General features: G+C 35.6%; 1 protein-coding gene and 1 long non-coding RNA gene across 3 annotated transcripts; both read right to left on the bottom strand.

Annotated features, from left to right (window-relative positions):
- Positions 1-2,251: 2,251 nt before the first annotated feature.
- On the bottom strand, positions 2,252-3,329 carry LOC138906512 (uncharacterized). Its single transcript, XR_011413926.1, has 2 exons — positions 3,232-3,329; positions 2,252-3,148 (listed from the first exon to the last, which is right to left on the bottom strand). It is a non-coding gene; the product is annotated as an uncharacterized lncRNA (long non-coding RNA).
- An 8,024-nt stretch (positions 3,330-11,353) lies between these two features.
- On the bottom strand, positions 11,354-22,399 carry LOC104118684 (probable LRR receptor-like serine/threonine-protein kinase RFK1). 2 transcript variants are annotated; one of them, XM_033652157.2, is made up of 24 exons: positions 22,045-22,399; positions 21,014-21,188; positions 20,373-20,444; positions 20,188-20,256; positions 20,034-20,105; positions 19,619-19,690; positions 19,449-19,520; positions 19,298-19,369; positions 19,122-19,193; positions 18,943-19,014; positions 18,783-18,854; positions 17,478-17,549; positions 17,273-17,338; positions 16,982-17,044; positions 16,850-16,897; positions 16,660-16,703; positions 15,362-15,747; positions 15,088-15,283; positions 14,845-14,985; positions 13,180-13,298; positions 12,725-12,935; positions 12,411-12,642; positions 12,183-12,333; positions 11,354-12,023 (listed from the first exon to the last, which is right to left on the bottom strand). In XM_033652157.2, exons 1-24 carry the CDS (start codon positions 22,115-22,117, stop codon positions 11,634-11,636), a joined length of 3,012 nt encoding a protein of 1,003 aa, XP_033508048.1. In that variant the 5' UTR covers positions 22,118-22,399; the 3' UTR covers positions 11,354-11,633. The 2 variants fall into 2 exon arrangements, with proteins under 2 accessions (XP_033508048.1, XP_009628281.1); XM_009629986.4 differs by having other exon boundaries at positions 22,018-22,397.
- Between the last annotated feature and the right edge of the window lie 289 nt (positions 22,400-22,688).

A 22,688-nucleotide genomic window follows, 5' to 3' on the forward strand; every position in this document is an offset into this window, starting at 1 on the left:
AGTCTTAAATATCATAATAAACCTATATCAGGCTCCGGAACCAAAATACGGACCTGATACTAACAATGCCAAATATTAGTCAATTCTTAAAAACAAATAATTTTCAAACTTTTAATTTTCATCAAAATTTTATAACTCAAGCTAGGGACCTCCGAATTCGATTCTGGGAATACGCCCAGGTCCCATAATTCGATACGGACCTACCGGGATCATCAAAGCACGGATACGGGCTCGTTTACCAAAAATATTGACCGAATTCAACTAAAATCAACTTTTAAGGCAAAATTTTTTATTTTCATTAGTTTTCAACATAAAAGTTTTCCGAAAACCTGTCCGGACTGCACACGCAAATCGAGGAGAATAAAATGAGATTTTTAAGGCTTAAGAGTGCAGATTCGAGTTCTAAAATATAAGATGACCTTTTGTGTCAATACAGAAGTGAGGGAAGGAACTTATCATCACCAAGTGGACTTGGTGAGGAGGAATTGTTCTTGTAGATCTTGGCACCTTAGAGGAATACCTTGTGCTCATGTTGTTACTGCCCTGCACTTCAAAAAACTTGAACCAATTCAGTATGTGGCCAGCTAGTACAACACGGATACATACTTAGAGACATATTCTGCCTTTATTCAGCCAATGAATAATATGAAGATGTAGCCAACATCCAATAATCCTACAGTTGAACCACCAGAAATAAAAACAAATGCCTGGAAGACCAAAAATTTAGAAGGAACGAGGCTCATGAAAGCAAGAAAAGTGGAAAGATTAGCAAGACTGGTACAATAATAACTTGTAGTAATTGTTATTCAAAGGGTCACAATAAAAGAGGATGTCGAATAGCTAGAGTTGAGAATGTTGCTTCAAGGCAAACTGCAGCAACTTCTGAAACAGTTGCACCAACTAGAGCTCATTCTACACCGGTAAATCTTATTCCACCTATTATTTTTCTTAATATTAGTATAATAAACTAATCCTTCATATAATTAATCAGTCTGCGAGAGGTAAAGTAAGATCAAAAGGAAGTGTGAACAAACTAACCAAGAGGGTGAAGGCACTAGTAGTGGACTTGCTTCAAGACCTTATAAGAGGCCAAGGATGGCAGGAGTTGGTTTATTCCAAGCTGAAAATGGATTGACTGTACTTAATTTAAGTAGTTTTCACATTCAATTAGCTAGTGTAGTTGTTGAAGTTTTCTAACATTCAATGTTTTATTTCAACAGCCTGGATTGCCAAGTCGAAAAGTAGTTAGCATTGGTGGAGGAAATGTACGGAATTCTGCTGAAGTCACTGGAGGCATAGGCTACCAACCAAGAACTGGAGTGAAATGAAAAGGAAAATCAGAAATTACTAGTTCTGGACTTCAAAAGATCAAGGATAAAAAAAGGATGCAAATAAGGGTGGGTACTACTGCAAACATCCAAGTCAAGGAAGTACATTTGGAAATGTTAATGTTCTAGAGAAATAGTTGTAGTGTTGCTACTGATGTTTAGGTGTTAATGCATGTTTTTGTTACTTTTGTTAAGCTAAAAGATTATTGATGTAACACCCCAAATTTTAGACAGAGTCCCATATCAACAATACACTAGAGGGATTGTGGGTATATAAGTTATAAGCCTTATACCCTAGTGACACATTTTAAACTCGTGAGGGCCTAGTCTTAGAGGGGACAATATCACTAGCAGGTTAGGCTATTAAAGATGGTATCAGAGCCACTCTTGTGTCAGCCTTGTTGATGGTGGGTCAGAGTTCAACTGAGTTTAGGCAAATCCCGGTTAGGCAGGGCAAACCTTAGTGCTGAGTCTAGGCGAATCCCATGCGATGGGGCAAGCCTCAACGAGGACGCTGAGTCCATAAGAGGGGGTGTATGTAAAACCCCAGACTTTCGACAGAGACCCACATCGGCAATACACAAGAGGTATTCTGGGTATATAAGTTAACAAACCTTAGACCCTAGTGACGTATTTTAAACCCGCGAGGGCCTAGGTCCAGAGTGGACAATATCACTAACGAGCTGGGTTGTTACAGTTGATGTCGTAAGTAATTTAAGTTGTTATGGTACATTATATTATGTGATTTGTGTTGCAACAACTTATAAGTTATTTTGATTAAATGTTGATGGTGCTAGGCAACATAAAAATAATATTGTCCAATGTTGATTTGGTTATGAAATGGATCTGTTTTGGTACTCACTTAGTGTTATTTAATATTCCGTTACAATTATGCTAAAATATTGAAGCAAATGCCCAGAATACATCAACGAAAACTAATTTTCATTGCATGCAACTTCTAAGTTGCAAATTACATCAACAAGAAGAACAAAAATACCTAACAACAGCTATGGCAATGCAAAATGACTGCACTTGCACGGGACATCTTTTATTTGGATATTGATACCAATTAGGAAGACAAAGACAGTACACACAATAAACCTCCAGTTGATGCTACACCATATTTTCTTCTTCTTTTTGTCTACTATTTGCATGTCAAAACAATCTCTTTCCTCATTTTTTAGCATAACAATACAATCTTCCGTCTGCCTCTTCTAATTTTCATAATATACTAATCTCTCTTCAAGCTCCTTAATTTTGTCAGCTAATATTGGTAGAACAAACTTGGAACGCGCATCAATTTCACCATCCCTCAATCGAAAGAACTTGTACGACTTATTCTAAAATTTGGAAAATAGACCATCCATTAAATTAACTAAAATAATCAGAATTTTAAGCACAAATTGAAGCATCAAACATACATCATAAAATGGACAAGCCCAATATCGTCTTCATGGGTTCTTATTGACCAAGAAGTGAGTAGGGGCAACAATAAACCATGTTCGCATTGCATTATGGAATGCAACATCGGGTCTTCCTCGCCCATACAAATGCAGGTTAAACTTTCTTTTAACATTTCAAACCTATATACAACAACAACAACCCATTATAATCCCATTAGTGGGGTCTGAGGAGGGTAGTGTGTACGCAGACCTTACCCCTACCCTGGGATAGAGAGGCTGTTTCCAAATGACCCTCGACATCCTTACCTCCAAGAACTCCCCACCTTGCTCTTGGGGTGACTCGAACTCACAACCTCTTGGTTGGAAGTGGAAGGTGCTTACCATCAGAGCAACCCACTTTACCATCAGGGTTCAAACCTATATACCAACAAAATAAATAATAAAAGCTATAAGATAAGATAATAAGTAAAGATGGAAATTGAAAAAGTAGAATGGCGTACCAATGGTAGCTGATTTTGATGAAAAAACTCGTATGAGTTGAGCAACAATGGGGGTGGGTCTATTTGAAAAGAAAGGTGTATTTATGGAGGGATTGGAGCAAATACCGATTAGTCAAGGTTGGAAAGTCCACGTGGCAATATGCATTGGTTTAAGGCAGAAAGTTTGAGCCCTCACGCGCTCTATTTTCGTGAACCCGCATTAGGCGCCAAAAAATATGAAAAAGGTCTAATAATTAGAGTTGTAAATGTTTAAGGGGTACTAGGACGGTAGGACCCCCGCAATGTTCCAGTGTCAGATTGAAAAAAGCACATAGTTCAAGAGGTTCCTATGTATTGTCCCTTAAAATAAATTGGTGAACTGAATTTATTTCCCTATAAGCACACATTTATTATGAAATCTTTAAGTATAAGTTTGTCATTTCTTTGGAGTTCTTTGAGGGAAAAAAAAATAGAAGATGACGTAAGGCCTAAGTTTAGTAAATGGTAAACTTGTTAAACGGGTCGGACTGACCCGGTTCTTGACCGGACCGACCCGGTGATAAAAGGGCCAGACAAGGGTGGGCTGACCATTGAACCAGCTTGTGCCGATGGCAATTTGGATACCTGTTAACCGGACCGGTCCAAACTGGCACTGTCTTGTCATGTTTGAACCGGTGGATCAGACCAACCCAAACTGGTTCAACGGCTAGTTTTTAATTTATTTTTATTTTTTGAAATATTTGACCGTTGGCAACGGTCAGCTCTCATTTTGATCATTGTCCAACGACCTTTATTGCAAAAATAGCCTTTTGGGGATTTTTTTAAAAAAATTAACAATTTTATTATTTACTTATTTAAGCTTTTGAAAAACTATAAATAGACCCATCCCCCCTCCCCCGATGGCAATTTGGATACATGTTAACCGGACCAGTCCAAACTGGCACTGTCTTGTCAAGTTTGAACCGGTGGACCGGACCAACCCAAACTGGTTCAACGGCTAATTTTTAATTTATTTTTATTTTTTGAAACATTTGACTGTTGGCAACGGTAAGCTCTCATTTTGATCATTGCCCAACGACCTTTATTGCAAAACTAGCCTTTTGGGGATTTTTTTAAAAAAAATAACAAGTTTATTATTTACTAATTTAAGCTTTTGAAAAACTATAAATAGAACTCAAACTGGTTCAATGACTAGTTTTTAATTTATTTTTATTTTTTTGAAATATTTGACTGTTGGCAACGATTAGCTCTCATTTTGATCATTGCCCAACGACCTTTATTGCAAAAATAGCCTTTTGGGGATTTTTTTAAAAAAATTAACAATTTTATTATTTACTAATTTAAGCTTTTGAAAAACTATAAATAGACCCCTCCCCCCTCTTCTTCTTTTTTTCACCTTTTTTTCTTCACTCATCTCTCAATTCTCAAACCCAAATTCTTAATTGTCATTCTCTCATTCTTCAACTAAATTGCTATCCACTATTTGTGTCTTTTTTTTGGAATTTTATTTTTGGTATTGTTTGAACAATTGAATTTTATTCGTGGTAATGTCGGAGTTGCAAAAATTCAGTTTCAAGACTTCAAAATACATCAAGTATTCAATTTATAGCGAAATTCGGTCCACTCGTTCCAACTCTTTCTCTTATTTAATATTTTATAAACATAATTAATTTTTGCATATTTAATTTTTATTAGTAGTTAAATTTTCACAATATGTTAATGCTGCAAAACGAGTTTGTAATAAGGTTGCTAATCGGGGTAAACGTAGAAATAGAAAAAGAGATGCTACTTCAACTTCTGGTAGTAATTTAAATGACTTTACTCATGTTTCTGAAATATCACCTAATAATAATATAGATTATGAACAATTACAGGAAGATTACGGTATAGAAGATAATGAATTAGAAATTGAAGATGAGACACCACCTACACCTAGCAGTGTTGGAGGTGGTAGTAGGGGTGGTGGTCATGGCACTAGTAGTAGACTACATGTGGCCCCGACTACTAGTCATTGGAGAAGGAGAAGTAAAGTTTGGATTTTTTTTTTAGGAAATAGAGAACTCATATAGAGTTAGATGTTAAATTTGTAAAGATGATTTTAAACAAAAGACTAGAGAAAATTTAGGGAGGACTGTGACATTTAGTAGACATATGAGAATTACTCATCCTATAGAATTGGGCTATGATTTATATGAAAATCAAGGAATTCTAAACCCTAGTACTCGAGGGCTTTTGAAATATGATAAAATGAAGGACCGTGAGGAGTTAGCAAACATGATTGCTTTGGGTTGTCTACCTTTTTCTTTTGCTTCTTTGTCATATCTTATTTTGTAAATTCAAAGGATGTATAATCTTTTATTTAAAGGTATCCCTAGAAGTACTTGTAGATCTGATATCTTTAGGTTTCATGGACAATATCAAAACATACATACGTTATTTGTTCGACCGCCTTCCTTGTAGAGTTTTTCTAACTTCTTATATTGGCCATGCTGTTAATAAAAATGAATATTTGACAATTACATATCATTGGATAGATGATAATTTTTGTATGCAAAAACGTATTATCGCTTTTAATATGATGAAGATCAGAGTCATACTGTTGTTTTTATAAGTACTACTATTTGCGAAGTTGTTGCAATTTACAATCTTAATAAAAAAGTATTGTGTATGTCTTCTGATAATGTTTCTAACAATAATGTTATTATTTAACTATTAAATTTGCATTTGCAACCACCACTTGATGATATCTTTCATGCTAGGTGTGCATGTCATATTTATAATTTAATTATTAAAAATGGCCTTGATTTATTTTTGACTAAGATTACTCATGTTAGCACAGCAGTTGGTGTTATTCAAGGAAATAAAAGACAATCTAGAATTAGGAAATTTAAGGCTAAGTGTACCGAACTTAACCTTAACCCCAGATTCATGCCAGATAAAATTGTTACTAGGTGGAATTATACATACTTCTTTTTAAGATATTGCTACAAATATAGATTACCTATGATTGAAGTTGCTAATACAAATTATTTTGATCCAAACCGTATATTAACAATTAATAGTTGGGAGGCTATTAATGATGTTAGTTAATTTTTTATATACATTTGTTATAGCTAATGTTGAGTTTTCTTGAGCTTATTACCCTACTGTTACTATGGTACATATTCTCTTCTACTCTCCGATTTCAAGAAGAAAGAAAAATATAAGGGTACTGTTGAAAAAATGCAAGCAAAATTCAAAAAATATTTCTTTTCAATTCCTCATATTTACTTAATTGGTGTTATTTTAAATCCTTCTATTAAAATGTCTAATTATAACCAATTAATCAATGCTTTATATACTTATATGAAGATTGGACTAATTGAAATCCCAGATATATATTGTTGTATGAACAAGCTAAATGATTATTTACATCAATTATATAATTATTATGCAAATTTAATTGCCAATGCTGCTAATAATATAGAAAATGTTAATCCCACTTTTCATTGTACTACTTCTATTTCAACATCTGCTACTATGAATGAAGATGAATGCCTTGATGGTTTTAATATTTGGTCTATATTTCCTTCTACTCAAACCAGTACCAGGAACATTGATGAACTTCAATTCTATTTGCAAAAGCAAACGGAGCCTCGCACAAAGGAATTTTCACCGTTGACATGATGGCATGAAAATAAAAGTAATTTTCTGTTCTTTCGACAATGGCTCGGGACGTGCTAAATGTGCCAATTTTAACCATTGCATCAGAGAGCGCATTTAGTCAAGCAAGACAACAGCTAGGAGACACCCGTCACTCATTGGGAAGCAATACTTTCGATGTGGTTTCGGATCATTTTTCCTTGTTTTGCAACTGCTAGTGCTGGTGTCTGGTTTTGTTCTTCGCAAACGTGAAAGATCTCACGCGTTCGCGAAGAAGGATTTGAGTTGAGGGCCTTTTGTTCTACGCGTTCGCGAAGTGTTGGGCAGTGGTGCTCCGCGTTCGCGATCACCTGGTCGCGTTCGCGTAAGAGAAGCTGGCCTGCTAGGGGAATTTGGTCTTCGCGTTCGCGAATGTACAACCGCATTCGCGATGGGCAGGCTGGTAAAGCTTCGCGTTCACGGCCCTGTCTCGCATTCGCGTAGAGGAATTGGGGAGCAGAAGCTGGTAGTGCTTCGCGAACGCAGGGGACTTGCTGCATTCGCGAAGAAGGTCGGGTTGGGCACTGTTGTTTTAAAATCGGGGGTTTGGCTCATTTCACTTCATTTTTTCCATGGGAACAAACTTTAGAGCGATTTTAGAGCGTCATTTTCATCATCAATCATGAGGTAAGTGATTTCTACGCGTTATGAGTTAAATACACGAATTTAGGCTTGTAAATTCAAGAATTTAAGTGGAAAATGTGGGATTTTTGGTAGAAGACCTAGAAATGGTATTTTTAGATTTTGACTATGAAATTGGACGCGGAATTAGGAATAAATTACATATTTGAGTTCGTGATACTATGGGTAATATTTATCTTCAAAAATTTTCAGAAATCGGGCATGTGAGCTTGTGGTTGACGTTGTTGATTTTTCGAGCGGAGTTGAAAATTATGTATTGGAGTATATTTTTATTGGTTTGCAAGTTGTTTGGATAGTTTCGGATCAATGGGAATCGGCTTGAGGTGTTAGAGATGTGTTGGAGCCGGTTATGAAATTTCGGAGCGAGGTATGTCTCTTGTCTAACCTTGTGAGGGAGAATTTACCTCGTAAGTGTTATATTTATTATGTGCTACACGTTGTGGGAGATACACACGTATGAGGTGACGAGTGTCCGTTTGTACGCTAGAAGTCCTTATTATGTCCGGGTAGACTTAGACTCACGCCATACTTTAATTGTACTCTTTGAGTTATTCTTGACTGTTTGATTACTTCAATCCGTATTATAACTTGAGACTAGACTCGTGTAGAGTAATGGACTCGCTATTTTAGATATTTGACGAACTATTTGATTAGCCGCAGAAATTGTACTTCTCTTACGGATTTCTCCCGCATTTATGCGTATTCATCGAAAAGTTTCTCTTGAACTCCATTACTCACACGTATATTCGTGAGTGGGGTCATAGACCTATAAAAGCTTCATACTCTTATGGGATCGGGCCATTCGCCTCGGCAGGATATTGTAATACACTCTTATAGGATCGGGTTGTTCGCCTCGGCAGAATATTGTAACACACTCTTATGGGATCGGAACGTTCGCCTCGGTAGTATCATGTATCATATTCTTATGGGATCGGGCCGTTTGCCTCGGCAGTTCTATGAAACATTCTTATGGGATCGGCCCGCTCGCCTCGGCAGAATCATGCAAAATACTTGATAAGGAATTTGCATACTTATGAGTTTCCTGACTTGAGATGTGATCGTTGATTTGGTATTGACCATTACGTATTCCATTTGAGGAGGTATCCGATAATTGAGGACTTTGTGTTCATTGTTCAGTTGTAGACCGTATTATTTGCCTATATTTGTACTCATTGTTTACTTATCATGTTTCATACTTGTCTACTTTATTATATTTGATTTACTGGACCACTAGTAAATGTCAATGTCGACCCCTCATCACTACCTATTCGGGGTTAGGCTAGATACTCACTGGGTACGCGTTGATTTACATACTCATTCTGTACTTCTGCATTAAATGTGCATGATCTGACATGTTTATTTGGTGGTCATTTGGGCACGTAGGCGCAACTGCCGAGGGGACTTTATAGTGAGCTGCATTCCATGCTACGATTCACAGCACACAAAGTTTCCGTCATAATTATTTACTTTATCCTGTCTATCTTGTATTCCAGACAAATATTGTACTGTTATTGTACTTCCTAGTAGATGTTCATGCACTTTTGATACCGAATTTTGGGATATTCTAGTTGATGTTTATGGATTTGCACAATATTGTCATATTTTATTCTTATATCTTACTAAATATGTATGTACCTATGATTTTCATTGCGTAAATTCCTTTACTTAATAAAACTTATGATTTCAAAGTAATAAAATGAATAATTATTTAGATGGTTCACCATTGGCTTGCCTAACGGCGATGTTGGGCGTCATCACGACCTATAGTGGATTTTGGGTCGTGACAATTTAATAATTCAAATTTGATTTTTTTTTTTAAAATTTATGTTTGTAAAATTTAAACTTTAATTTGCAAGTTTAAATATATATAAAAAAAAAAGAACTTGCAAATTATAAGTTAATTATTTTTCATGTTCATTGTATTAAATTCTTAATGAAATATTCAAATATAAGGCTTTTAAAGCTTTTGAAGTTTTTATTCAAAATTTCAAATATAAGGCTTTTAAAGCTTTTGAAATTTATTCAAATATTCTTTTTATAAGTTAGTTTTTAGTGTTTTATATTTTTACTTTATCTTAATATAAATTATGATTGTTATACAAAATACACCCCAAAAAAAAAGACCGGCCCAGCCCATTAAGCCCGATACCGTTCCGGTTCAATTTTTTACCGACTAAGCCCCGTACCGGTAAGACCGATAATTTGTAACCGGTACCGAGACCGGCTGGTCTTCTTTTTCTCTAACCCGGTCCGGCCCCTTAACACTCATAGTAAATAGTAATGCTTAGGAGAGCATTAAACACAGACACGTAGTTTAAATTGTGACTTTTTTACCATAAGACTCTCCGTGTTGAATAATATAGAACATATCATGAAGTATGGTTTCAGTTGATTGTCTTTTGTTTACATCAACTTGATTATATAATTAAACAGTTTATATCTACGTCCTGATAGTTTTGTTTACTTCAAGTTAAGTTGCTCGGACCCCAAAAAAAAAAATCCAAGTTGCCTGGGGCACATGGATTTTAGTAGAAAAGAAAGCAATAATCGTCATATAAAAGTAACTTTTCAATCATTTTTGGGTGACAATTTTCTTATTGTGATTATCGTTTAATATAATTGTAAATGGTTGCAGCAATCATTGATAAAAGCAATTCAAAAGTATTATAAATACTGGGTAAACATTAGTAATATGGGATTAAAAATAAGTAACCAAACACTGAATGTTTTAAATATTTTTCAATTTTTGATGATTTCTGGTACTTTTTTGCATTTTTTTGTTGGTTGGCTAATAAGATTGGAGGCAAATCCAGCCTTTGGTCTTCATTTTTTTTTCCTTTCAAAAAGACTACAGTGTATACTAATTTGTATGCCTTGCATTCTTTCAAGTGGCCAGGACTTGCAATCAAAGGAAATATAGCAAAACGCACAAAAAGCAAACTAATTTCTAGTGTGTTTAGTATGACATAAGTCATTTTTCATAAACTATTTTTCGAAAACTGAATTACTTTTTAAAGAATATTTTCTTGAAAAATGTTTTCCAATGTTTTATTGGAGGAGGGAAATCTTTTTTCTGAAAAAACATTCATTAAAGATTATACCAATATTAACAAATTTGATGAAATTTTTGAGTATTTAAGGAAATTTTGAAGGAAAATGATTTTACGCCAAAAAGTAAGAAAAGTCATTTTCTCTTTTGGTGGTAAATGTTCTCTATAAAATATTTTGGCATCAAACACTAGGAATCACTTATTTTCTTGAAAATATTTTTTCGAATGAAATATTTTTCGTCATAACATCTATTAGACGGTGACCTGCTCAACTTCATTAGAAGTAATGCTAGAAGCCTAGCGCTTAATGATAGGGTTGGCAAACCAACGAGACGGGTCGGATGTGGGTGAATTGAAAACGAGTAATGCTAAAACAAATAAATTACCTGAATTGATGCATATTTAATACGAATAAAAAATAGGTTAAATGGATATTTATATTATCCATGGCTTCTTGAATATGATCACTTTTAGGAGAATTCTTAATCTTCCAAATTTGATGAAACCCCAAAATGAGAATTTACAAATATAAAAGTTAAACTCATTAATTATACATTGGTTATCCATTTTCTAAGTGGATAATATGGTTCTTATCCATATTTGACCCGTTTTTAAAAAGTTCATTATTCAACCCATTTTTTAATGGATAATATGGGTGGATAGCCAGTCCAAACGTCACTGTCCTGGCAACATATAATATTAATAATTCCCAGCGTGAAATTTTTACATTCTAACACATTGCAATGTTAAAAACGCAAAGAGACGATGCGTAAACAGAAGCAAAATATAGACGAAAATATTCAGTCCTAGAAACCTAGCATTCATATGAGCACCTACTACTCCTATAAGAAAGGTAAAAGAAGTGTTACATCCTTTGTCTGAAAACTGGAACCTGTATTTACATTGTACAGCAAGCCTGCTATAAACATTTGAACAAATTGCTTAATTACAAGTATAAATACCCGCAAAGGTGGTCCTGAATCAATGTGAAGTACCTCAAGTATGCAACAAGCAGGAATTGAGCCAGCCAAGATATGAAATGAAATGAAATTATGTGTCTGTTTGATCCTGAAATTGGACTGAATCGAAGAGATTAGTAGTAGATGTAGAAGAAGAACCCATGTCAGTCTGTATGGTCATGGTGTTTTGAGTTTGGCTTCCAGTTAACTTCTGTTTTTGCCTCTCTTGATGAAAATCTTTCATTGCTTTAAATCTCAGATCATTAGAATATGTATTTGCCTCTGGAATTTCATCGGGAATGGATATTCGTCCTTCAAGCATACCCACTACCTCGGACATGATAGGCCTGAGTGAGGGAGTGGCGCTAGTGCACAAGAGTGCCACTTTTACTATTCTTTCCACTTCTTGTTTGTTAATATCAGAACCCAATCTCTGATCTATGAGCTCCTCTATACTCCCACTTTGTTGCAAGTTACAGGCCTGTAATAGTGTAGCTTTTTAGGCGCAGCTAATAACTTCAACAAAAGAGATTAAAGATGAAGAAAAAAGAAGGTAAGAACTTTATTTCACCATGCAAACTTTTAAGCTGACCCTTGTTAATGGAGAAATAGCAAGCAAACGGGGATCAGATGTTATTACCCAGTCTAAGAGACAAATGCTATTGTTGCTCGGCATGTAGTTATTGTTGTTCTTTCCACTGACAGTTTCCAGAAGTACAACTCCGAAGCTGTAAACATCTGCTTTATCGGTCAAATAACCCCAGAGCGCATATTCTGGTGCCATGTATCCTCTGCAAGTGTTAAGATGAGTAGGTATGTCAACTCAAAATATATGTTAGACTTCTTGCTAGAAATGAAGTGATCTTACATTGTTCCGGCAACTCGAGTACTAATATGGGTTTTCTCTTCTTCATTAAGTTTAGCTAGTCCAAAGTCAGATATTTTCGGATTTAGCTGCCCATCCAGCAGCACATTGGTAGCTTTGATGTCCCGATGTACAATTTTTTGGCTTGATTCCTCATGTAGAAAAGCTAGACCTTTTGCTATTCCGAGACAGATCCTAAACCTTGTAGGCCAATCCAGTGTCAATCGGCTGTCCTCTGAACCATAAAATTCACCACTGAAAATCTTGACCTGAGATAACTGGAATGCTACATAAAGAGAACGACATGGAAAACTTACCAAACAAAGCGCCAGCAAGGCTATTGTTATCCAAGTATTCATATACAAGCAGTAACTGATCTGCTTCAATACAGCACCCATGAAGCTTAACAAGATTCGGGTGTTGCAAACAGGAAATCGTACTAATCTCATTCAAGAATTCACGGTTGCCTTGCTTTGATTGAGAGGAGAGCTGCTTCACTGCTACTAACGTACCATCATGTAATTGACCCTACACCAGATCCATTCATTAGGTTCCACAGGTTAAGAAAATCAAACCAGTGTAAACTAGCTAAAGGCAGATGAATTTTTAGCCACATATGTATGCCCTTGCTCAGCCCCAGAAGCGTTGGGTTAATGGAATTTTGAAGGTTTACATGTTTCTGGAAACAGCACCAAGTCTTGTAGGCAGAGGTGCATCATGAAGTGGAGTCCAGGTAAAAGAACAATCACTAGTCTTCCAATTATAAGCATACCTTATAGACTGGACCAAAACCACCTTCTCCAATCTTGTTTGAAGCATCAAAGTTTTTAGTGGCGGCTTTTATTTGTTTTAGAGTAAAGCAAACCATCTGCAGCTCTACACCATTGAGATCTGTCCAAAAACATATATAGAGATGAGTTATTGAGTTTTGTGGTCTCTTGTGATAAACAAACTCTTATCATTGCATTAGCATCAATATGGCTTTCTTCTCTGACATAGTAAACCCACCCCTCCTAAACTTTGCTGTGGATCCAACCTCCGAACTCATTTTTAATGAGATGAAATAAGTTGCTTCATTGCAAGCATCAAGGAGATGCAAAGTTACAAAAAGGATCAATGTCAGCTCCATTACAATATAACAAAAACCTGCCCAGGGAGCTAACCAAAAGAATCAAAAGTAGAAAGGGACTAAATTAGAGTAAGTGAGCCAATGAATCTAGAAGGGGAATAACATTATTTACAGGGCCTAGAGTACTCCAACTAAATAGATACACAAGACATTTAGCTTTAAGAGCATGGATTGGAGTTGAAATGCCATCAAAAACATATGTGATTCCTTTCTTGCCAAAGGCACCAAAAAATGAACCTTCGGACTCATAGTTGGAGGTGGAGGGTCCCCCAACTAGACCAATCCTCTCTTGTCTAGCATTGGCATGGTTTTCTAAATTGTGGTGCTTATGCTTTCCTGTCCCTTCTTGTCTATATTTTCATTATTGTGGTGCTTATGGTTTCCTAAGCTGAGGGTCTATTGGAAACAACCTCTCTATCCTTACAAGGTAGGGGCAAGGTCTGCGTACACACTACCCTCCCCAGACCCCACGGTGTGGGATAATACTGGGTATGTTGTTGTATAATGAAGGGGCACAACAGATCCATCAGACTACTATTAATACAAGACACTGATAACCTTGGAAAGCTTATTGTTATGTTGATGGAAAGGTTTTGAAGAAAAACATCAAATTCATACCAACGGTAGATGACGAAAAAGGTACACAAAACCTACACTGTTCCTAAAACTCATCTACCTGTAAGATTTGGTACAATGAAGATGACTCTGTAGCATTAACTGAACGCGTATCTAGTTTTGATACAATAGTAATTAATCTACTATGTTTTCAAAAACAATATATATACACACACAATAATGATGAATCTCCTGGGTTAATCAATGTGTTAAGCTATTACATGAAACAAGGTTTTGGATATCAAGATCCTCAGTATGATTAATAACCTTGGAAAGCTTATTGTTATGTTGATGGAAAGGTTTTGAAGAAAAACATCAAATTCATACCAACGGTAGATGACGAAAAAGGTACACAAAACCTACACTGTTCCTAAAACTCATCTACCTGTAAGATTTGGTACAATGAAGATGACTCTGTAGCATTAACTGAACGCGTATCTAGTTTTGATACAATAGTAATTAATCTACTATGTTTTCAAAAACAATATATATACACACACAATAATGATGAATCTCCTGGGTTAATCAATGTGTTAAGCTATTACATGAAACAAGGTTTTGGATATCAAGATCCTCAGTATGATTAATAACATGTGTTTGTGTTTTGATCCCTTCTGAATATACAATGAATTGCATTCACTGGTATATTAACTACTATTTAGAATTGCTACTTTAGAAACTTCTCATGCTCACCTCTTCTTTTCCTTTTCCTGCATAGATAGCCTTTCCACCAAAGTATGCTCAATACGAAAAACGTGATACATGCAGCCAAAACTCCAACAATAACATAAATTATTACAGTCTTTCTGTCCTCGTTTGAGCAGAATTTGAAATCTGTACCAAAAGAAAATGAAAAAGAAAGAGAAGGAAAAAGTAAAAGTCTTAGAAAATCCCTGTAAGTCCACCCAAAGATAGAAAAGGTAAGTAGATACATACTCGAGTCGACCGAGATGGCTGATATGAGTGCGCCATAATGTCCCCTAAGAGGAATGCGGGTAGTGCCCTTGCCACCCCAGTAAAGTCGGATCTCTAAGACACTATTTGTTACAGTGGCATTAAAACGTCTGATCACAGGCCTTTTAACTCCACGAGCTTCCTCTTCAATATTAAAGTCTTTCCAAACTAATTTCTCCTAAAATCAAAAAGGATCATTCGAGAATGTAAACCAGCTGAAAACTCTAAAGAGAACTTCATCATTCAGGAAAAGCACCTGGATATAAATATCAAAGACACGCCTTCCAAGATTGTAATATGTACGGTCATCTTTGAATATTATCTCGGCGAAGTGCAGACTAACATTGTAATTCCCATTCTCCAAGCAATAACGGAAATAAGTAAGTGAAAGTGGAGAAGCCCGTGCTCCACTGTACAATTCAGACAGGTTTGTTGATTGTGTAGATTCAATAAAACGTGTATTCTGATCATTAGCATCATCCATGAAGTCTCCAGTGCTACTAAATCCCCAGTACTTATTACTGCGGAAATATCTAGCAGAACCACCTTCAACCTGAGCATCTCCTTCATAATCAAGTTGTCTATTGTTTTCTTTAACAGTGAAATCATTTCCTCCACAGTTCACATGCAGGGAACACCCATCTGCCATGTGACCAAATGTACTTGCATGGTCAGAGAGATATATCTAGACAACAATGGTCTCTTATTATAATAGGCAGCAAAGAATACCAAAATATTGATGGATAGATGCATATGAAGGTCACATTTTCAGAAACTAATTAAAAAGTGTTCAGTAGATACATGATCTCAGGACTGTAGGTCCTAATGAAAAATATTTGCAACTAACAGCGCATTCTTTGCTAACTCGCAGGCAATCTCTGTCAGCTATTTTTTTTAGTGTGTGTGAGTGTAAAAGTGAATTTAGTGAATGCATGTAAAATTACAGAAAATTTAAAGTTTTAAACAAGTGTACATCATCTCAGAGAATCCTCTCCCTCTGTGACCTGTTCCTTCTCCTCCAATTCAGACAGCAACCTAGTCCAGATGTCTACCCACTAATCTTGGAAGTTCTCCTAAATTTAATGTCTCACACAACAGTTCTCCTATTTGAGCATTAGAGGTCTCCCGGAAAAGCTGCAAAAGTAAACAAATTTAGCTTTTGCTCTGTGAGTGATATATTTCCTTGCAAATTATCCAACAGAATCTTACAATCTTTCCATCTACCACCTTAAACTGTGTGTATATCATGAATTCATCCCACAATCCTCTTATATCTAGTAAACCAACTGTCCCCATATTTCACATCTATGACTGTTTTCCACAGCATGTCGTTCTTTAGATATATCCAAAATCTTCAGGTTTCTAACTCCTGACCCCCCACCCCACCCTTTCTTTGGAAATAACTGGTTTTATACTTATGGAGGGAAGGAAGATGAGAAAGAAAAACGTATTGCAGTTTCAGGATATGTAAAGAACTTTTTCATGTGTTACTTGAAATAAGAGAGAGAGAGAGAGAGAGAATAAATGGTCAATGAGGTACACGAATATACTTACATCTTGGACAAGTCAAATCCTCTGTACAAGGAAGAATATTCCTTCTGTAGCAGATAGCATGAGAGAAATTGACCTTAGATACATAATAAAAAGGAAAGACTAACTCCTAAAGTAAAGTATCTACTTCTCTATTTTGTTAGCTATAAAATGTAAACTGGAAAATTAAGAAGAATGAGAAGGTGCATCTTACAAAGTGCTAACTGCTGAAGAGCTCTTGTACAGGTTGATGTAATAATTCCTGTCGGAGGAATTACTATCAGAACCATATGATACATTGTCACTGAAAACATGAAAGAGATACAGACAAAAAGGATTCACTGACGTGTTCTGCCGACACGCTGGTTGGTCAGGGCCTTGCCAAGTAAAGTTATTGTAGGAAAGATCACTGTACATGCAATTAATTTCTTAGGTTGATCATAATCCAAAAGCACTATAATGACAGAATGCGATGAACAAGCATTTAAAAGGTGCAAATGACAAAGAAAATGTGGAACTAAGAAAAATACCAAATTAAAATCAATGATTTAATTGAAATATTAACACACCTCATACTCAAGCCCATATGAGAGCCAAATATTTGACAAAAGAGAATCAAGAAAGATATTACACGTACACATTTATTCCATTCTTCAAAATTGAGTCAGGTACATTTCCACTGAACATGTTACCAGATAAAAACCTATTACAAAAGTGTCACTTAGTAAGTAACCATTAATGTGGGAAACGGTGAATAAATCTTTTCATACGTGTTATAAAAATAATAATGATGTCATCGTACTAGTACTTCGAAAACAAAAGCCAAATTGAATTATACTCACACAAATTTAAGCGTTGTTCTTGCACTTATGTCATCTGGAATCATTCCGACCAGCTTGTTGAAACTAACATCACTGTGGTAAATTCAAAAAAAGATAGAAGCTTTTCTCTTGTTTAGAATAATCTCATGAATGCGTATAGGAGGAGAGCCATTTATAAATTATAAAACCTTACTAGTATTGCAGTAAATGTCATAGTACCTTAGTAATAATTAAATCAGAGAAGAGGGTGTATTACAATAAAGATAGAAGGCAAATGATAGGAAACAAGTACAATTAATTATGAACTGTTGGATATGATGAACAGTTTGTTAAAGTTTTAAACAAGATCTTCCCATCCATAGAAGCTTATCTGCCAACCTTCACAAAGTTTATGGCTTCTGGGTCACATCTATGATGATTTTTGTATGCATGATCCAACTTCCATCTAATTAAAACCAGAATTATCAAACTCTAAATAAGTCTCACCAATTAGGAAGCTGGGCCTTTGTACTCCAGCACCAGCATCTATGGCTTTTAGAATTAGAAATATGTACTGCCAGACTAAATCTTTTTTTGTATGGCAAATCAGACTAGCAAAACCTGCATCTATGATGAACTTCATACCAAGAAAAGAAACGTCTTGAGCAGAAAGTGTCACTGCTTCGGTTTAACCACAAGTGGTTGATGAAATTTCTAACTTAGAAGAACATTGGACATGAATGAAGGCGTTGATAGAAAATTGTAGACCCAGAATGGAAGAAATTAAAAGATTTGGAGAACTTTTGAATCTCATGGGTTCAGATGAGATATGGTAAGTATATTGATAAGTGAATAGAGAACAGGTGGTTAGAAGATGATGGGCCAAATCTTTTGGAGAATCGTCAGTTAAGATGAAAGTGGAAGTAATAAGCAAGAGCTGAAATGAAAGTAGAGACGCAGCATTAGTCATTAACTAATGGAGAAAAAGACAGTGGAAAGCAACTAGAGGAAATGACATTGTATTGAGGGGTTCATCCTATTAGCTTATGTTTGGGTTTATCTACACTTGTTGTGTATGGGCAACACCCTCATTTGGGTTCTTTCTGATTACCATATTGGTGGAAGGAAGTGCTTGCTTGTAAGCTAAATACTTATGCAACTCCGAATCTTTTTCACCAGGTCGGAGGACCAACTATAAGTTCACTGACCCCAAGTCTTTCAAAGTTGATAGTCAGTATGTTTCAAGGCTATTGCACTTGGACACACAAGGTTTAACATCAGATATGTAATGATAATGAATGTAACACAGAATATCGATTTTGCAAAATTGCATGCGAAACTACTTACAATGTTTGTATAGTTTTCAATTGCCAAATATATCCAGGAATTTCTCCAGAAAGGTTGCAGTTTCTCAATACCCTGAATCCAATGATAGTACAGCATTCAGAAGAGATCGATCAAAATTTAGATGCCAATGTTAATTGGCAGTAACTACAAAGTAACTTACAGTATCACTAGGCCTGTCATGTTAATTAGAGGAGGAAATTCCTGCATTGGTCCATCTATGTCGCTAATCCTCCTGAATAAGAGACTCAAACATTAGAAGTCTTCACACTGTAACGAGATCCATAAACTAAAATAAAGAAGCAGATTAGTGATCTCATTATTTCAGAGTTCCGTACTCACAGATCGGTTAACATATTGAGGAGAGATATGCCTGATGGAATGGGACCCTCTAGACCGGAGGCATGCAGCTCTCTACAATGATTATCCAAAATAAGTAATAAATACTTGGGATTACAAAATTATTGTGCTAGCAAAGATATCTCAAGATCCTCTGGCATTAGAAGACAGATTCTTACAATTTTGCAAGTTGTTTCCAATTCTGGATAAAATCTGGAATTGGCCCACTGAGATTGTTATCACTTATCCTACTGCATTATGAAACAAAATAGTGTCAAAAATAGTTTTTAGATGCTAGCTAAATGGATAATGGAAGAACCACGTGCTTACAAATCTGTTAAATTTACAAGTCCAGACAGTGATGTTGGCAGCTCTCCCTCCAGTTGGTTGGAGGACAATATCCTGAAATTGTGATCGTGTTTCTCCATTGTATATTCAGGAATTTAAATCACAACTCATGTGGACAGACCCAAAAGAGAAAAGGGAAGGAATGGTCTTACAGTGTCTTTAAGTTAATCAATTTCCCTAGTTCAGGAGGAATAATGCCTGAGAATTGGTTCCCTTCAAGGTTTCTGGTGAAACATTGCCATATAGATTAGTGCACTGCTGAACTTTTGGAAAATAATTGGAAAAATAAAAATAAAATAAAATGAGGTGATTCTTATAGTAATGAAGAAGAGCATGTCCAGCATTGCATCAAAGGAAAAAAGAAAGAAAGAAAGAAAGAAAAAGCAAACAGTAGCATAAAAGATTGTAAGCTTGCATCTTATAAGAAAGATAATTTTATTAATTAAAGAGCTTGTGCAAAACAATATTTAAAAAATAAAAAAAATATATTTTCTAAAATCTGTCCAAACAATTACATGAGCAATGAAGATAAGAAATCAAATCAGATAATCAAGATTTGATACATACATATAGGTAAGGCTGGTAATGTTTCCTAGTTCCTTCGGTATTTCCCCTGACAACCGGTTCACAAGAACAGAGCTGGATCAAAAATTTGCAGTTACAATTGATGACCGAGAGCATCCATAACAGCTGATTTAATAAGATAATAGATGAGGCTTACATAGAATTTAACTGGGTTGACGACCATTCGGCTGGTATACTACCACTGAGGTAATTGTATGCAAAATCACTGAAATTTGAGAAAATCTGAACTCAGTTAATGGTGTTCATCAACATTTGGGAATTGAATAAGATTCTAATGGGAAATAAAAGGAAATGTGACAATGGAATTCAAAAGGTGCTTACACTTGTTGAATGTAAGGAAGCTTTACCAGTTCAGGTGGAAGAACTCCAGGAAGATTTATGCCCTTAAGAGTACTGCATAAGTAATTTCAAGAGTTGACAATGTAATTAAATTATCTAAAACAGTTTGAATAAGATATACTATACTTATATAGATAAAATGAAACCAAGTACAGTCACAACAGAAAGCATCGATAGGAACCGCTCTATGATGATGTAAATCACTACTTTTTACTCAAAAGAGATAAAGTCAACGATGTCAAGTTGCCATCCATACATCTCAGGAAGCCTAAGATTTCATCAAATATAATTCGGTCTCAATCCACAAAGATAAAAGAGGTCTTCGGCAAAGGCACAGCTTATATATGGCAAAATGAAACTCCCTCCATTGTTTTTGTTTGATCAGTAATTTCCTCCTATAATCTTGTTTCTTTTAATTGTCCGAGAATATAAATACAAGGTTGTTGTGAATATGTAGGAAATGGTTACAACTTAATTAAACATGGTTATGGGTTCTCTAGCAGTAAAGGCAAGATATCAGTAACTTAGAACTTAGTTGCTGCATTCTCCAAATCATCTATGCTGCTCTTCAAACAACACGAAATACTAAAAAACTAAAGCCGAGCAAGTTGATGAAAAATTACATAGCTACTATGTGGCAGAGAGTATCATTTCCTATACTGCAATTGCATTTAACATCAGTTTCGGACCAACTTGGTCGATCAGTTGTCACCCTGACTGCTTCAATCTGGCACAATTCACCATTGAACTTCCAGTGTGTTGCTCCCATTGTAACGGCAATTTGTTCCAGAATGTCCGCTGAGACAAATTGCCAAAGAATACGTCAAACAACAAATATTTGGCGAATGATGCAAACCTTTGTAGCAAAATAATTCAAAGTGGAGATAACTGCAAGTCTAATGCAAGGGCAGGAAGCAGAATTCCTACATTTGCTCAGTGCCCGCATAAACCCCTAAATATGACCAAACAAAATTTATTTTCAAACACTGCAAACCCCACTCCCCCACCAACAATTTGGAATTGGTGAGCAATTCGCTAGAAAAAACCTCTAATATCCCTTTTTAATTTATTCTCATCCTGTAATTGATCCCACAAGGTTCAACATTTTTGAGTTAGGCTACAGAGGTGCAGCAAGTTCCCCTAGCAAACGTGCAGAATCCATGTGAAATTCTGCATCACTTGAAACCCCAAATTCACCAAATTGTATTAGTTCCTTAACATAATACTGTAGTACTAGTCTTTTCCTTTTTGTAAGTCCAAAATTTCAAGCATCCAACAAGATACTATCTTTAGAGTCATTTAAAGGCTAGTATCACTTTACAGCAAAACTAACAGTGATACTGCTCAAACCTAGTAAAAAAAGGAAGTACATGCCATCCGAAAAAAAGACTCAATTTTTTCTTTTACCATACAAAATTTTAACTGGTCCTAGCCTTCTACTCTTTACTTTTCTCATTAAGAGACTCATAACTGATCTTTTCTCAAGAAATTTTGCTGAATAGATGGAGAAAAAGTAAAAAGCTCAGAACTTCGGAATTCTTCATTTCTTGCACAAATTTGACTTTGTAGACTGTAGTAAAATCCCACCCAACTCAACAACTATTAAAAAAAAACAGCCAAAATTTACCTTCTTCTTGGGCAACTCTTGACTCACCCAAATTTAACAACAAGAAGTAGTAGTTCACTGCAAGAATCCATGAAAGAACACCTCTTTTTGCAGGCAACATTTTTTCCTCAAGCTCCAAACATGTATATTCACTGTTGGACTAGCTATGTTGTACTAATGTTTACTATATTTTGACAAAAAAGTACCGCTAGAATTTTGCCAAGAAAAGATTGAGCCAGAAAACTGGCTTTTTTTGGTTTATAGTCTTTTGAATTAAGGGATTCAAAACAGTGTACCATAAAAAAATGTGTGTGTAAATTGAGCTAGCTAGCTGGTTACCAACTTCCTAGACAGAACAAGTTGTCTTGTTTGTTTCAGAGAAATTTCATTTTCTTTTTTCTTTTTTCTTTTTTGTACTGTTTCAGAGAAATGTCGTATCTGGGGATTGAAACTTTAGAGAACAGTCAGAGGCACGTGAGCTTTCTCAAATCTTTGGGCGCTGGCCCTAGACACTTGATAAATTCAGAATAAAATGTTAATATGACAGATGTCGTATTAATTTGTGAAATTGTGTCAAATAAATTTTAACGTACAAAAAAGGAAAAAAAGATGTCGTATGTACTGGTACAGATAAAGCACTCCACGGGAGGGAAAAAAACTGTATATTATTAATATTAATCGCGGGATCATCA

This window comes from Nicotiana tomentosiformis, chromosome 2, assembly GCF_000390325.3.
Source record: "Nicotiana tomentosiformis chromosome 2, ASM39032v3, whole genome shotgun sequence".
NCBI classification, from domain to species: domain Eukaryota; kingdom Viridiplantae; phylum Streptophyta; class Magnoliopsida; order Solanales; family Solanaceae; genus Nicotiana; species Nicotiana tomentosiformis.

Bases quoted from the DNA above. Each gene is read 5' to 3' on its own strand.
- LOC104118684 (XM_009629986.4), bottom strand. From the start codon at position 22,117: ATGTTGCCTGCAAAAAGAGGTGTTCTTTCATGGATTCTTGCAGTGAAC. The intron at 16,898-16,981 runs GTCAGTGAATCC...TTCCTCCGACAG, and splicing joins CCAGCGTGTCGGCAGAACAC to GAATTATTACATCAACCTGT. The intron at 14,986-15,087 runs GTATGTATCTAC...CTTTTGGTACAG, and splicing joins AGCCATCTCGGTCGACTCGA to ATTTCAAATTCTGCTCAAAC.